This window comes from Mus musculus, chromosome X (assembly GCF_000001635.26).
Source record: "Mus musculus strain C57BL/6J chromosome X, GRCm38.p6 C57BL/6J".
In the NCBI taxonomy this organism is placed as follows: Eukaryota; Metazoa; Chordata; class Mammalia; order Rodentia; family Muridae; genus Mus; species Mus musculus.
In genome coordinates this window covers 71811666-71826240 of record NC_000086.7, presented here as the reverse complement: position 1 = coordinate 71826240, position 14575 = coordinate 71811666, and the positions used below count along the sequence as shown (strand labels likewise).

Here is a 14575-nt window from a genome sequence, read left to right as displayed (position 1 = left end):
ATATGACATCTACTTACATATAATTTGCATTGTATTAGGCATTATGAGAAGTCTACAGGTGACAATGTGTACAAAAAGGATGGTGTGTTCATTCTATGTAAACACTCTGCCAGTTTACATGAGAGACCTGAGATGTACAAATATATGCAGATGTGGAGGTGATACAAAAGAGGGGGGCTGGAAAATGAGGTGCTATAGGGCTTCAGAGCTAAGTACAGAGTCCCAGAAACAATCTCATAGGTACAAATAGAAGAAAGAACTTCACAACCCTGCTCTAACCATTTAGTTCTCTTCCTGAGTCAAAACTGATGGAATTTGGTACAGGGAGATTGTATTACTATCTTTCTACTTCTTAAGGCAGAGTTCTCACACAGATCTGAGTTCACTAAGGGATGGTCCCACCATTTGGCCTTGTTCTGTCCCCACATTAACATTTGTTCCATGCTCCAAAGTACATTGATATGAAAATGTGTCCAACACAGCTTGTTGCTGGGCCCACAGAACCCTGAATGAACATTTTATAGTCATGTTTTAAACATCAAGTCCCACATTTTAAAATGCATATCTTTTAGCAAGTTCCTTCACAAGCACATTTAGGCCAACTAACTTGTCCATAATTTCCAGGCTGCACCCTCGGAGGTCTGGAGTTAAAGGTCTATGTTACATTTGCACAATTGGTTATTTTTAATTCCATTCCACAGTCGAGTTCCAGTCACCATAGAAGCAGCACGCTTTGGTTTCTACAGTGCTATTACCTGTCGGTCTCCTGAGCTCCCTGGACAGCTCATTATCTATACTTTTGAAACTGAGACATTTCAAATGGTAGCTGGAATGGGGTGGTATTTATTACTAAGAATTAGCTGGAGTCCTCGGGAGCACCAAAAGGAGCTGCAGCCAGTGCAATAAACAAGATGCAGAAAACTAGTCAAAGGCACGTGTGTGTGTGTGTGTGCGCGCGCGCGCGTGTGTGCATGTGTGTAATGCCGAACATGCTGAAGGTCTCCAGTAATTCTCTTCTCACCTTTAATAAGTCTCATGTATTTTCAACCTTATTCCTTTAGTGGTATTTTAAATCTATTTACTCCCCAAAACCTACAAGATAACTTGTGTTTTCAAACAGAAATGTAGCACGAATAGGCCTCATACTTCTTATGCAGCTCAGGATGAAGTTGAACATCTGCTCTTCCTTCACCTGCTGAGGTTATAGGTGTGTAAAATTCCACTTGACTGAGGCAAGCTTTCCTTACCCTAACCCCATATCAGTTCTAACTGGTCCACCTACTTGGAATATAACCAGTCCTTCTACATCAGTACCCCAACACACCCCAAATATCTCCACTCTACCTACATGGGATATACTAAACCTCCTTGACAGCTCTACACTTATGCTATATGACACACAGAGAAGCAAACACACATTTAAAAACTGACATCTGGACATATTCTACAGTATAAGCAGAAACAAGCTCACAAAGATTTTTTTAAAAACCAGAGGTTAATGTAACAATATTCACCGAATGAGGACACAGCACAGTAGCATTACAGACACTTTTTTTAATGACAACAAATGGTAAATTAATATAAATTACAGGCTACAATATACTGACTACAAAAGCCATTCAGGTAGAGTAGAAAAGCATCACTTAACAAGTCAGTCTGAAGCAAGTGGCTAAGCTATCCAGGCCCCGTTGTGATGACGCAGCTTTACAGACAGCACATCGGCACGCCCCCCTCCCCCCACCCGTCAGTGTGCTAATCAGTGCCGCAGCAAGGCCAGTGACACTGTGACTGAACATTCTAACACTTAGCATTGACATCAAGGGACATCTCTGTGACATGTTCACTATGCAAAACTCAGACAAGAATATGTGAACGTTCTCTGCAAACTGTAAGGTGCTGTGCAGATGTTGTTAGTTATTGCTATTATTCCTGTTCAGTGAGATTTCACCAAACATGGAAGGAAGACTAGATTGTAAAACTGACAATATGACTTAAAGAACATCTTTAAAAGAACAGATACTTCAAGCACACATAGCAATTAACACAGGTTTAAAAGTGTGGCCGGCAGCGATATGGAAAGATTCTAGACGTCTGTAAAGGAATGGAGTTAAGAAATTCACAGGTTATGCATTGATGAGTAAATTTCCAGTATCTCTGAAAGTAATTTATTTTAAGGTAACTCCATTCTCCTGGGATAAAAAATGTTGTCAAGCTACACTATAGCACAAGTCTGTTAAAAATAAATTTTAGGAGCAAAATCTGAATAGCTGTGTGTTTCACTAGTGAATAACGTAGTAAAGAAACCTGCTATTAACTGAAGACAAGTGACAAATACTGTACCATCGCTGAACACTTTGTCTACAGATTTACTATACTTACACACTAAATACAAACTGTCTGGAGATACACTGGATATATGTAAAACGGATCTCAAGCCTTTCTTTCGCACACCTCCAGCATCAGCCTTCCTTGGTTACATCTTCCTTGTATACTTTCACTTACCCATTTGAATGTCCTGTCTACAAAAGATTTATATGAAAATAAGCACAAGCCCATTAGTTGCTTTTTTTTATTATTATTAAGTCAAATTGTTTTTGTAGCTTTTGTTGTTGCTGCTGTTCTTTTGATATAGGGTCTCATGAAGTCCAGGGTGGTCTTAAACTCCTAATCCTCCTACATCTGCTTCCTAAAATAATGGAACACCATAACCGGTTCACTATGACTTTTCTCATGTAAACTTCAAGTTATAGTTACTATTAGATTCCCATGAAATACGCAGTTACTTTGAATAGCAGGTTTAAAATTCTTTACTATCATTGAAAACCAGAATGCTACTCTAACCTGTGAAATGGCATCCATTTAAAGAGTCAGTGATACCAGATGCATCCTACAGCAGCCTTCCATTTTTTTAGCACTGAAAGGATTATTCGGAAGGCATATCAGAAGTTGGGAAAAGTACTGTTACAGCAAGTGGGGTTAAATTAGTAGCTTGCAAGGACACTTCAAGTTATACTCCCTAACTGGGATCACCATTACAATCAGGTTTTGACCATCAGTGAACAGTTTCCGCCGGAAAACACTTAACAGGTTAACTGTAGCTTTTCTTCTAACACAGCATGAAATATGTACTTTGTGAAAGAGGAAACTAGTTAAAAACCTTAAAAAAATGTTACCTAACAGCAGCAAACTCATAAGTAAGCAGTCAAAATCCTAGAAAAAATGCTTTAAAACAAGTTTTATAATAATTCTAAATACCAGTGTGAATATTTTAATGGTCAAACACATTGTACTTTATTGCCAAGGGAAAATTACATGTGTTTACATGTATCCCTGGGTAAAATACTTTTTAAAAGACCTGTACCATTAGTTAGCAAACGTTTGAAATAAAACAAAATAACAGTATATTTTACAAATAGTACAATATTCCTAAAGTATAAGAAAAAAGCCTTGGCATTACATAAAAAGAAACTGAGTGGACAATTCTAAATATAATAGGCCACCTAATAAGGGAACCAACCCTCTAGAACTCTAGCACACAATGTCTAGGACTCAAATATCATAATACTAAAAACTGCAGTCTTTACAAAATAAAGACTCTCATGGTTAGAATGCTCATTTTAAAATATATTTAAACTACACACAACTGTTAAATTTAAGAATTAAGAACAATCTTTTTAAAATCACAATAATCTTGTTGTTTATAACAATAACATAACACAAGCACATATTTTTATATCCAATCACCTATTTTTCTAGTCTAGTTCCACAGCATGAAAATAACAGTAGACCATCAAATCAATAATAGCAAATATTTAAGCAGGGGCCATTTATTATATTAGGATTATCAGTAACAGGTATTTGAAATTTCTTCATTTTTACAATTCAATTTAATTAACATAAAAACAAGAAGCATACACGCTTATGGGTGCCATGTAATGTTTTGAGATATGCATGTTATATAGTATTTAAACTAGGTTATCACCTCAAATTTTTACATTTCTTTATGGTGAAAACATTGAAATGGGAATTTTAAAATAATAAAGATAGTATATACTTTGTAAGGCAATGGGCAATTACCACACATCTGAAAAACTGCAAACAGCTCTTTGGTGAAGTTGACAAGATCTAAATTTAAAACAAGGTTTTAGTGTACTTGTACAGGGGTTGTGAACTAAACTACTGATAATCTGCAGGTAGTTAACATTATGGGAAATTTTTTGCTTTTTTAATTTTTATATGTATTTTCCAGTGTTTTCCAGAATATATTATCTTTTAATCAGAAATAAATATTTGGGGGTCGTCGTTTTTATACACATACACAGTACCAAAAGGTCTGTCTGACCAGAGACTGAAGGTACCAAGGGAACTGGGCTTTTTTTCAGGCGCAGGGTTGTTCTAATCAAAAAAAGACTCTAAGGATTATCTTAGAACATAGCTTATGCTCAGGATGTAGCTGAGATGTCATTTAAAAAAAGGATTAATAGACAAAACAACTTCATGAACACCTCATAAGAATTGTGATGTTTCAAGCCTGTATAGACTCTCAATTTGTAAATGCTGAACATTTTGGTATTCTAAAACTATTTTAACCTAGAACAACAAATTAAGTGGAATTTCGATAAACTTTGCAACTGAAACCTAATTTCAAAGCAAAGTGAGGGCACAATGATAGTGTGATATTCACAATGCTGGCAGTCAGCCCAGTTGGCTGTCCTCAGTAACCCTACACCCTTTTGCATGAATAGTGTGGTTTCAGTGACTTTCCCTGTGAAATAATGGAATGTGAGAGCAATCTTTCCTCACTGACTTAAAAGTCAGATTAACTAAAATGCCTACAATGTAAGTAACTTTTAAGGAAAGTAGAATCTCAAACCCAAGAGCCTGGTAATTCCAGCGAAGTCCTTCAGTAAAAAAGGGAATTTAGATTTGCTTCATGAAGTATTTCTTAATATACCCAAATAAATAAAACTGAAAAGCAAGTATAAGCCACATTGCTATCATTTTTGTTATTGTAAGATATGTAAATTCTCCCTAGGATAAGAGATAACTCATGAAACATATACATCTGTACCTCTCCAACTTTTCCACATTTTCATTTGCAAATGGAGATTCAAAGTTCAAAGTAACCATATTATTGGGTGGGTCAAAATTTAGCCAAATGTGACTGACTCTTTAAGACTGATTTTAACATGTTCTTTCAACTTTATTCAAACAAATGTATTTATTATCAATACCCCGGAATTATGTAACATATTCAAAAATAAATTTCATGCTATCAAAAGGTGATGTCACTTTAATCCTGTTTGCCTTCACGCCACTGTCGTGAGCCTTCATTCCAGGCCACATAGACAAACAGGGCCAGAACCACATGAACAGCAACAACAGCAACAATTGCGGCATAAAAATAGCTGTCTCTATTAGACATTCCAAGGGCACCTATCAAGAAAAGAGAATATTTCATTTTATTACACACTTATTACTTACCAAACTACAAAATTCAAAACCTAAGAATTCTGTTTGTGATGAACACCATTACAGAAAACTACAACCAAGTCGTGGAGCCCAGTTCCAAAGTATACAGGAACAAAACAAAACTCCTGTACCCTAAGGCAGAGAGCAAAGCAGGCCATATGGAAGGACAGTGCTCATGACACAAAAGTCGGAATTACTAATTACCAACTCTTCTCTTTTCTTCGCCCATTTCCACTGGTAGTGCAGATTGCAATTATTCACTTTTTGTACCATGCTTCTAATTAATTCAGAGTATTGTTGTGGGGATTCTTTAGGTGAATTTGTGCAAAACATTTAAAGCAATACAGTGTAAGTAATAAATATCCTCCAAAATTTTGTTTTGTTCTTAAGACAGGGTCTCATGTAGCCCAGTCCTCCCAAGTATTACAGGCATACAGCACCACACCCAGCCAACCAAAGCATACAAACTGTCATTGGCCACATATTTAACTTACACAAAAGGAAGAAGAAAACAAGTTTTACAATAAAAGGACTCATAAAAGCTCAGAATAAATTAGAAAATAAAAATATCTTAAAGTACGTAAAGATTACCTTCAAATATATAAGCTTTCGTTGTAAAATACAAGCCGATAGGAACCGTGATCATTAAAGCTGTGAAGAACAGCAGTGTCTTCAGGGTTGCAGCTAAAGAGTTTTCATTTCTGGAAGAAAGTGAACACAATTTTCACAAACCATATCCAAATACAAAAATCCTGAAGATAAAAGAATTCTGAGCAAATAGCTTCTGCAATCCAGAACGCGGCAAAGAGACAAGCATGCGCATGTGTGCACCCAAGTCAGATCCTGAGATTGATATGCAGGCACACAAGCCTCTAAACATTATATCAAAAAAACCCAAACCCATTTGCAATCAAACAGCTCCTCCCCAAGGACTATACACACTTCTGTTCAAACCAGAGGACTATACCAGAAATAAAGCAGAAAAGACAGATGTATTCTAGAATCAAACTGATTCAACACCTAGTTAGGGCTTCATAGAACATACAGCAGGGTGAGAGTAAACCAAGAAGACAATTAATGGCTATTCCAGGAGACTCCAAATAAAGCAGAGAAATGCATTTTCACAATAAACAAGGCATTCTTTTTGAATATTTCATCATTTAAACAACTGAAAATAGAATCAGTTTGATTCTAGAATACATCTGTCTTTTCTGGTTTATTTCTGGTATAGTCCTCTGGTTTGAGCCAAAGTATGATGATAGGAAGGGTATAGAACACAGTGTTTTTTAAAGACTAGATGTAAAACCCATAGTTAGCATTACTGCTTAGTTTGCATAATTTGAAGCTAGTCTGAAATTGCAGAGAAATGCATTTTCACAAAAAACAAGGCATTCTTTTTGGAATACTTCATCATTTAAACAATTGTGTTTCCTTTAATGTGATTACTTTTTAAAAGTGTGATGGAAAAATCAACCAAAATCCTAGAAAATAGAAATGTATTTTAAACTATTCTGATAGACAGGGAAGAGGAAAAATCTGACAGTAAAAAGTTCCATCAACAAACAAAAGTCCGTCTAGACACTCCAGTCATGGCTAAGTATTCTAGACAGACGCAGCCACTTCTTAATTTGTATGTGTGTGTGAAAGAGAGAGACAGTGAAATGTGTGTTAGGGTGGGTGTATATATGCGCAAACAATCAAGGTAGTCATATTCCACAATTATATATGTATGTATGTGTGTATGTATGTATATATATATTAAAAATGACCAAATCTATAGAAAAAATAAACACTGGCAACTATGGATAGGGGCAGAAAATATGGAACTGTATGTCAAATTACAATAAAGCAGACACAAGGCTATTAAGTTTAAACAGCTAATATACATGAAAATTATATCTCATAAAACTACATTGTATTAGCAAGTTTTCTGGGTTAATCAGTCCTTGTATAAGTGGGAGAAATAAAATCTTACTCTTATATTGATTGTCATGGGCAGTACACTGGTAGAAGAAAACATTCTAAGATTATCTCTTGGTACCTAAATGTATTACCTTCTACTATATTCTACCATTACTGAGCTACATATATGTTAGGCAAATGCTCTACCATGTGGCTACTTCTCAAGCTCTTCTTATTTACCTTTAGAGACTGAATTTCATTAAGTTGCCCATGTTAGCCTAGAACTCATTCTGTAGCCTAAGCAGGCCTTGAAATGATGATCCTTCTGCCTCGGATTTCCCAATAGGTAGTTTTAAGAGGTCTATGCCACTACAACTAGTGTGTTTTTTAAATTATCTCTCTTAAGTATCTACTATCTGGTATAATTTTTACAAGGATGGGCCAGAGAGATGGCTCAGTCATACTTTTCTTCCAGAGAACCCAAGTTCCATTCCCAGCACTGATGTCAGGCAGCTCACAACTGCTTTAACTTCGGATTCAGAGGATCCAACAATGCCTCTGACCTCCTTAATGAACCTGAATCACACACACACACACACACACACACACACACACATACACACATGCACGCACATGCACACACACACAATTTAAAACAATAAAGCTTAAAAATAATTTTATAAACACTTATTAAAATGATACAACATAATAAAAATATTAGTGTGAACAAAACCATAGTTCCATCGTGTAAATATAATCTTTTCTATATATTAACATCCAGGTCCCCACACCCTGTATGTTCATATGTTATTAATTTATGGTCTATTATTTTCAATACATTCTTACTCTTCTCTAACTTAAACTTTTTAAAAAAATGACTTTTCTCTTTTATAACTTCAGTAGTTTAAGTAGTTATCCCCCATTTAAAAATAGTGAAATATTTTGAGAAATGCATTTTCAGAAGGTTCTGCCACTCCACAAACATCCCGGAGCATATCCATACAAACTAAAATGGCTGATATATCACTAGATAATACAATCCCATGGAAGACATTTGCAGTCTGTTACTGATCAAAATATCCACCTAAAATATCCAAAGCCTATGAGTGATAGTCAAAGTTAAGTGTGCAAAAAACTTACAAGAAAAGCAGTTACCCACCTTCCCCTAGCAGTTAGACCATTTTCTTCTTAGTTTCTAGTCATAGCTCACTTTACCTGTTGGTTCTGCTGGTACAAATCAGGTCAGGTAGTATCAGTGACATAAAACAAAGCAATGAATGTCATTTGGTTGACTTATTTTATACCTGACTAGGGGCTGCTGAGACCTGTCAGCGGTCTAATTTTGTGATCTTGGATCACAAAATTCACTTATGTGAATTCAACTTCCTTTTTCTTCTCAAGTTAAAATTTAAGTAGTCAGCCAAACTAAGAATTAAGAAAAATCTGATGATGTCAATTAATGGCTGCTAACTTCTTCCCCAGGCCCTTGCCTCAGAGAGGCCTACTATCACATTCTTTCTGTTCAGTCACCAGTCCTTATCCTACTAATTGATTCCCCTCAAGAGAAGTGACCTCACATCAGAGCCTGCCTCCACTGTATTCACACACTAGATATTTACAAAAAACCATGTGATGTAGGGGCTCGCAAGCGCCAAGATAAAGGAGACCGGGCGCCTATCCTCAAAAGAGCCACCTGGCAAAGGGGAAGACTGCAAAGCAGCCAAACAGGGAGGGGAAGAGCAAGGAAGCGTGAACTGAGGGCCCGCCACTCAGAAGCTGCAGGCTCCAAACTACTTTACCTCTTCATCAGCCTGCGGTGACCCGTGGAGGGGTCGTCCCCAAGCCCACCCTGCCTCCTGCCTGCCCTGGGGCCAGCGCCAGGCCAGAGCCGAGCGGCCACCGTTGCCCAGCGGAACTCAGGGATACCTGAACTCTGGAGGCTGCAGCGCATTGAGCGCTGCTTTATCAAGACGCTCCATGGCGTGGCCGGGAGGGCAGCAGCAGGCGCCGGGTAGTTAGCGGAGGCTCAGCGGCGGCTAACAGGGTGACAGTCTAGGCCGGTCGCGCCGGAAGTGCCCCTGCCGAAGCACGCTCGCGTGGCGCGGCGTAGTGACGCGCGGGCAGCGCGCGCGGGCGCGGGTACGCTGCAAGCACTCACGTGACTTACCCGCGGGGGGTTCGTGGTGTCCGTCCCGCTGCCAGCGGATCATTCTCTAGGAGCAGGCCGGGCGAGTAGCCTAGCCACTCCACGTTGAGCCGGGACTTTCCGCGCAGCATTGTCCTTCCGGGCCCAGTGCCTGTCGTTCGCCTCTCGGTCCCGCTTGCGGTGTCACGGGAGCCTGGTGACCCGAGGTAGAGGAGCCGCGGAAAGGACGACCCAGCTGTCGGCTGCGGTGCTAGGCAACCGAGCAGTTTCCGATAACACAAAAAGCAGTGCACATTATTCCACCAGCCCATAAGCAAAGACCTCATTCATTCCTACCCGCCTTGGCAATCTAGCAAGGAGTTGAGAGAAGTTAGTTTAACACTCACCGGAGTCAGTAAAACTAGAGAACTCTCGCTGAAAGCCCTTGCTGAGAGTGACTGTTCCACAGTGGGAGCCGGTGACCCAAACTTCCACTTAGTGTTAAAAGTATGTTTTGCAGCTGTTCAGAAAGCCGCCAATGAGACAACAGGGACTCAAAATAGTAAGGACAGATGGGCCTAAGCTCCCAGGCAACCCGAGAGGCACCAACAGAAAAGGGTGTGTAAGCTCTAGGACAGGCTTAACAAAATTAGGTTGCCTTTGGCTGCTAATACTGTGACAGCCCTTAAATGGTCAAGCCCGGAAAGGGCTGCTGACCACATACCTATTTTCTGCACCACGGGATACTAAGCACATCTGAAAGGACAAGTAAGCCAGCCTTGATGGAGCAGTAGGAAGCTTGCGTTTCAGTTGAAATGGAGTAACCCCTCTCTAGGCCTCATGCAGATCCTTAGGTGAACCTAATGTATGAACTCAGGTCGTGGAAAACTGGGTGTTCCACGTGACACACTGGGCAGCCAGTCAAATAGATGGGGCCTGTAGCCAAGTTTTCTCTCTTCTGAGGGGTAAGAAAATGTCAAAGATCTCAGAAACGACTCAGAAAAGCCATTTGAATTTTAATATTCATAATTAGAACGTTTGGAACTGAGTCATGCATATTCATTTGCATTGTCTCTACAACTTTAATATTGGGTAGATGCAACATAAGTAGCATGTTCCATAAATCCTAAATTATTGTCTATGTTGATTTGGAGTGAAAGCAAGAGAGGGGGAGGGGGAGGAGGGAGGGAGAGGGCATGGAGGGGTGATGGAGATGGAAACCAGGATCTCTGTAGCATGCTGGATGTGTGCTCTGCTACTGAACAACTACTCCCAGAACTCCCCATCCCCTTTTAAAATTTGACATAGGGTCTCACTCACTCAAGCCAGCCTTGAACTCAGTCCACAGCCTAGCAGGTTTTGGACTCAATTCTTCTGTCTCAGCCTCCCAGGTGGCTGGGATTCCAGATCTATACCACCAGACATGATGAGGTAGGGCTCTTTGCCGGAACACTTTCCTGATTCCTGAACTTGCTTAGCACCCCATGGTCCTTAAACCCCCGGAGAACCCATAAACTTAATAATGGGTATTCTGAGAACAAGTTTTGTTAGTTCTAAAAATCTAATGAACTTCAACAACTAAAACATCACATTATTTGACTTGAGGCATAAATTTTGTCACACTGACAAAGTAATCCTGTTCATCTACAGGGTAAATGGAAAGACCATTACTAAAACCTAAAATATGCTGTAGTATACTTGATAGAATAAATCTTTAAAATATGAATGTGAAAAGAATGATTGTATGTACCCAATTTTAGACAATATATGTTAAACAACTGAGTTGTGGCCGCAAAAACAATGTAGATGTATTAATCTTTGCCAAGATCACGATAACAAAGGACCACAACCTGGACTGTTGTTTAAACAACATGTTAATCATTTCCCACTCCTAGATGTCTAAGATGGAGGTGTTCTCCAGGTTAGTTCTGAGCTCTACTAGAAAAAGATGGAGTCGTTCTGTGCTTCTCCCTTAGCATTTTGGGTTGTACAAGTGACATCCTGATCTCTGCCTGTCTGTGTTCAAACGCCCTGTATTCATAAGGACACCAATTCGATTGCATTAGAGGACTACCCTATATATGACAGTATCATAAGTAATTATATTTTGGACCAACAATATTTCCAAATAAGGTCATATGCTGAGGTGTGGCATGGTCACAAGGAAGGAAAGGATAGTAGTGACATCATTATTTCCCCTAGAATCAGGAAATGATTCTCAAACATTTGCCAAGTATTCACTATTTTTGAGAAAACTGAGAACTATTTAGGGAAATGACTTACCCCAAATTTCTTGGGTTGATGTAATTAGAGAATTTATAGTTCCTAACTCTTGGTCTAGTACCTTCTGCACAATATTATTGTAAATGCCACTGGTATTAACCAAGTAGCAAAGAAAGTATGCAAATACACTCAAGTTTTGAGCTGCCCCCTAATTTGTAGGACTGTTCCACAAAGCCTTACGCTCACACAGCTCCATTTGGAGTTCCCCCTGTGGCTTTGGATGAGACAGCAATACCTGAAAGATCAATTAGTATTTTTTGAGTCTATGTCTACACAATATGGCATTTCAAAAACTGAGATGTGAGGACAACAAAAATTCAACCATATGGTCAACAACAGAATCAGTGGGAAATAAAGACGCTGCCCTGGCGTCTTCGTGTGAGGAGTGGGGGTCCATTTGTTAGTGTTTGTCTTATCAAATGTAGTTAGTCCAACAAGGACTCATACTTCCTGAAACTTCTCCTTCCCATTTGTGCCAATTAGCCAATTGTCTCAGACTGAGAAGTTGAACTGCTAGCAATGGGGTAAACCTCAATCACCACCTAGTCAGCAAGAAAAGACAGGAGGCATCTTGGGCCCCAGTATGCTTGCTACTCAGGGTTGGGTCTAGGTGCATCCTTTTGCAAAGGAGGTTGTCTTGCTGAGCCACTTTCCCTTTGTTTGTGTGTTCCATTGTGCAATGCTGAGCTTATTGGTGTTTTGTTTGTTTGTTTCTAACACTTCTAATGGACAGTGGGAACCTTGTTTTCTGAAAATACACACTCATAAAATACACCCTTTGAAGAAAAAGCATAGTTCAACTTCTAGACCAAAATTAAAAGGAGGAAAGGATATGATAGGAAAAAAGAACTACCTTCTTAGACCTAAGATCCCAGCTTAACTGTGTGTAACTCAGAGCTGGACAAGGTAGTTTTATGGAAAATCCAGAGTATACACAAGATTGAGACTCTGGAGGCAAGGGGAAGTAAGGCCTTAAATAAACTCTAGAATTTCCCCCAGGAAACTCATGCTGAGAGAAAGAAAAGGCCACAACCAGGGGGAGAATTTATCTAACAACTTGTCAGATTACCTTACACACTGAGACTAAGAAGCCTAGACCAAGATGTTTCAATGGGGAACAAGAGGGCACGGCCACACTTAAATATGCATACACTGTCCTTCTATTTGAATTTTAATCTCACTCCCGAAACCACAAAACAAACTTGAGGGTTTCACTCCATCACTTTGTCCATCTTCTCTCAATGGGACCACATTGAATAACTCTCCCTTTTCTGCTTTCCATTATTAATTGGCTTATTAAAGATTGGTAGCAGGGAGGACCCCCAAGTTCTATAACAGCATCCTAAGAAAAAGTCTGTCCACATGGGGTGGCAAGACTCTAGCTGCCAGTTGAAAGTTCAAAGATCCTGGCCCAAGTGCTTTCAGAAGCACCTCCCACAGTACTAGAAGTGTGACTGCGGAAACTGGAAGAGAAGCATTACGACAAAGCCACAACCCAACAGATATATACCCATGCTCTGGCAGGCGAAGGCTGAGTGCTGAGGAGATGATGATGGCCTGTGGGCAGAACAAAAGGCAGAAGGTTGTTCCTTGGGAGAGCTGATCCAGGGCTCCTGGAGACCAGAGGCAGTGGGTTCTGATGACAGAGCTCCTCTAGTTCAGGCACTGAACTAGAGTCTAGATTCCGATTTCCTGGAGGTCTTCTGAAACACCTAGGAGGGAAGGGCAGGGCAGCTCTGATTGGGCCTCAGCAGAGCATGCTTCTGGCAAAAGCCTTCCCAGAAACTCTTCTCAGGAAGTCTTCGAGCCCTGAGGCCAGTGCACCTCAGAGTGTGATCTTGGTTCCCAACCCCCACTCACTCCAGGAGGAGGCTACATTCCCAACATTGACTGAATAAATTAAGTACATTGAATGGATGTGAGAAATCTTAGGGTGTTTTTCTTTTCCTTTTCCACCACCCCAGACTCCAGAAAAAGAAAAACTGTGGATGCCACGGGAAAAAGAAACTTAGAAGCATGACAAGGGTGAGTCAGTGTTTTGATCACTGATAGTAAAAGACAGGGCTGGAGGGCTGCTCTGTGGTAGAGGGCGTGGTAGAGGACGTGCTTAGTGTGAGAGCAAAGCCCTGGATTCCATCACCAGGTCAGAGAGGGGAGGGGAGCATAACAGACTAAGCACACCAGCTGCCTGCTTATGGCCTTTCTCTTCCAGCTGCCCCTCTGGCTCCAGTCCTGGGAAGAAGAGATCCACTTCCAAGGGGTGAAAGGATAAGGGGAGTGCACAAATGTGTGTGAATGCTAATATGGGAGTGTGCTTCTCCAAGAGTGAGGGCATGGGGTACTGTGTATCCTTGCTCTTCCAGCTGCCCCTCTGGCTCCAGTACTGGGAAGAAGAGATCCACTTCCAAGAGGGAAAAGGTTAAGGGGAGTGCACAAATGTGTGTGAATGCAAATATGGGAGTGTGCTTCTCCAGGAGTGAGGGCATGGGGTACTGTGTCTCCTTGTGTGTCTGTGTGCTTGTGTATTCATACATGCTGTTTGGGGAAATGAGATTAAACATAAAATCTCCCAATCTAGAAAAACCACATGAGGAACGTGGAAAAGAGAAACAAACAACTAAAACGTACTGAGTAAGCATTAAATCCTAATGGCCTGACAGGAGGATGGTGAGTTAGAGGCCAGGCTAGGATACACAGGATTTGAAGATAACAAAAAGAAGGGAGTAGAAAGATTGTAGAAACCAGAGAGGCAGGTAGTTTGCTGTAAGATTGTGTTTCTTCGGATTTTGAAAA

General features: G+C 40.1%; 1 protein-coding gene across 4 annotated transcripts; it reads right to left on the bottom strand.

The window, feature by feature from the left end:
* Positions 1–1534: 1534 nt before the first annotated feature.
* On the bottom strand, positions 1535–13489 carry Vma21 (VMA21 vacuolar H+-ATPase homolog (S. cerevisiae)). 4 transcript variants are annotated; one of them, XM_006528261.4, is made up of 4 exons: positions 13293–13489; positions 9542–9770; positions 6064–6173; positions 1535–5436 (listed from the first exon to the last, which is right to left on the bottom strand). In XM_006528261.4, exons 1-4 carry the CDS (start codon positions 13294–13296, stop codon positions 5294–5296), a joined length of 486 nt encoding a protein of 161 aa, XP_006528324.1. In that variant the 5' UTR covers positions 13297–13489; the 3' UTR covers positions 1535–5293. The 4 variants fall into 4 exon arrangements, with proteins under 4 accessions (XP_006528324.1, NP_001277710.1, NP_001277709.1 ...); NM_001290781.1 differs by lacking the exon at positions 13293–13489 and adding an exon at positions 9907–10161; NM_001290780.1 differs by lacking the exons at positions 9542–9770; positions 13293–13489 and adding an exon at positions 9174–9483.
* Positions 13490–14575: the final 1086 nt, after the last annotated feature.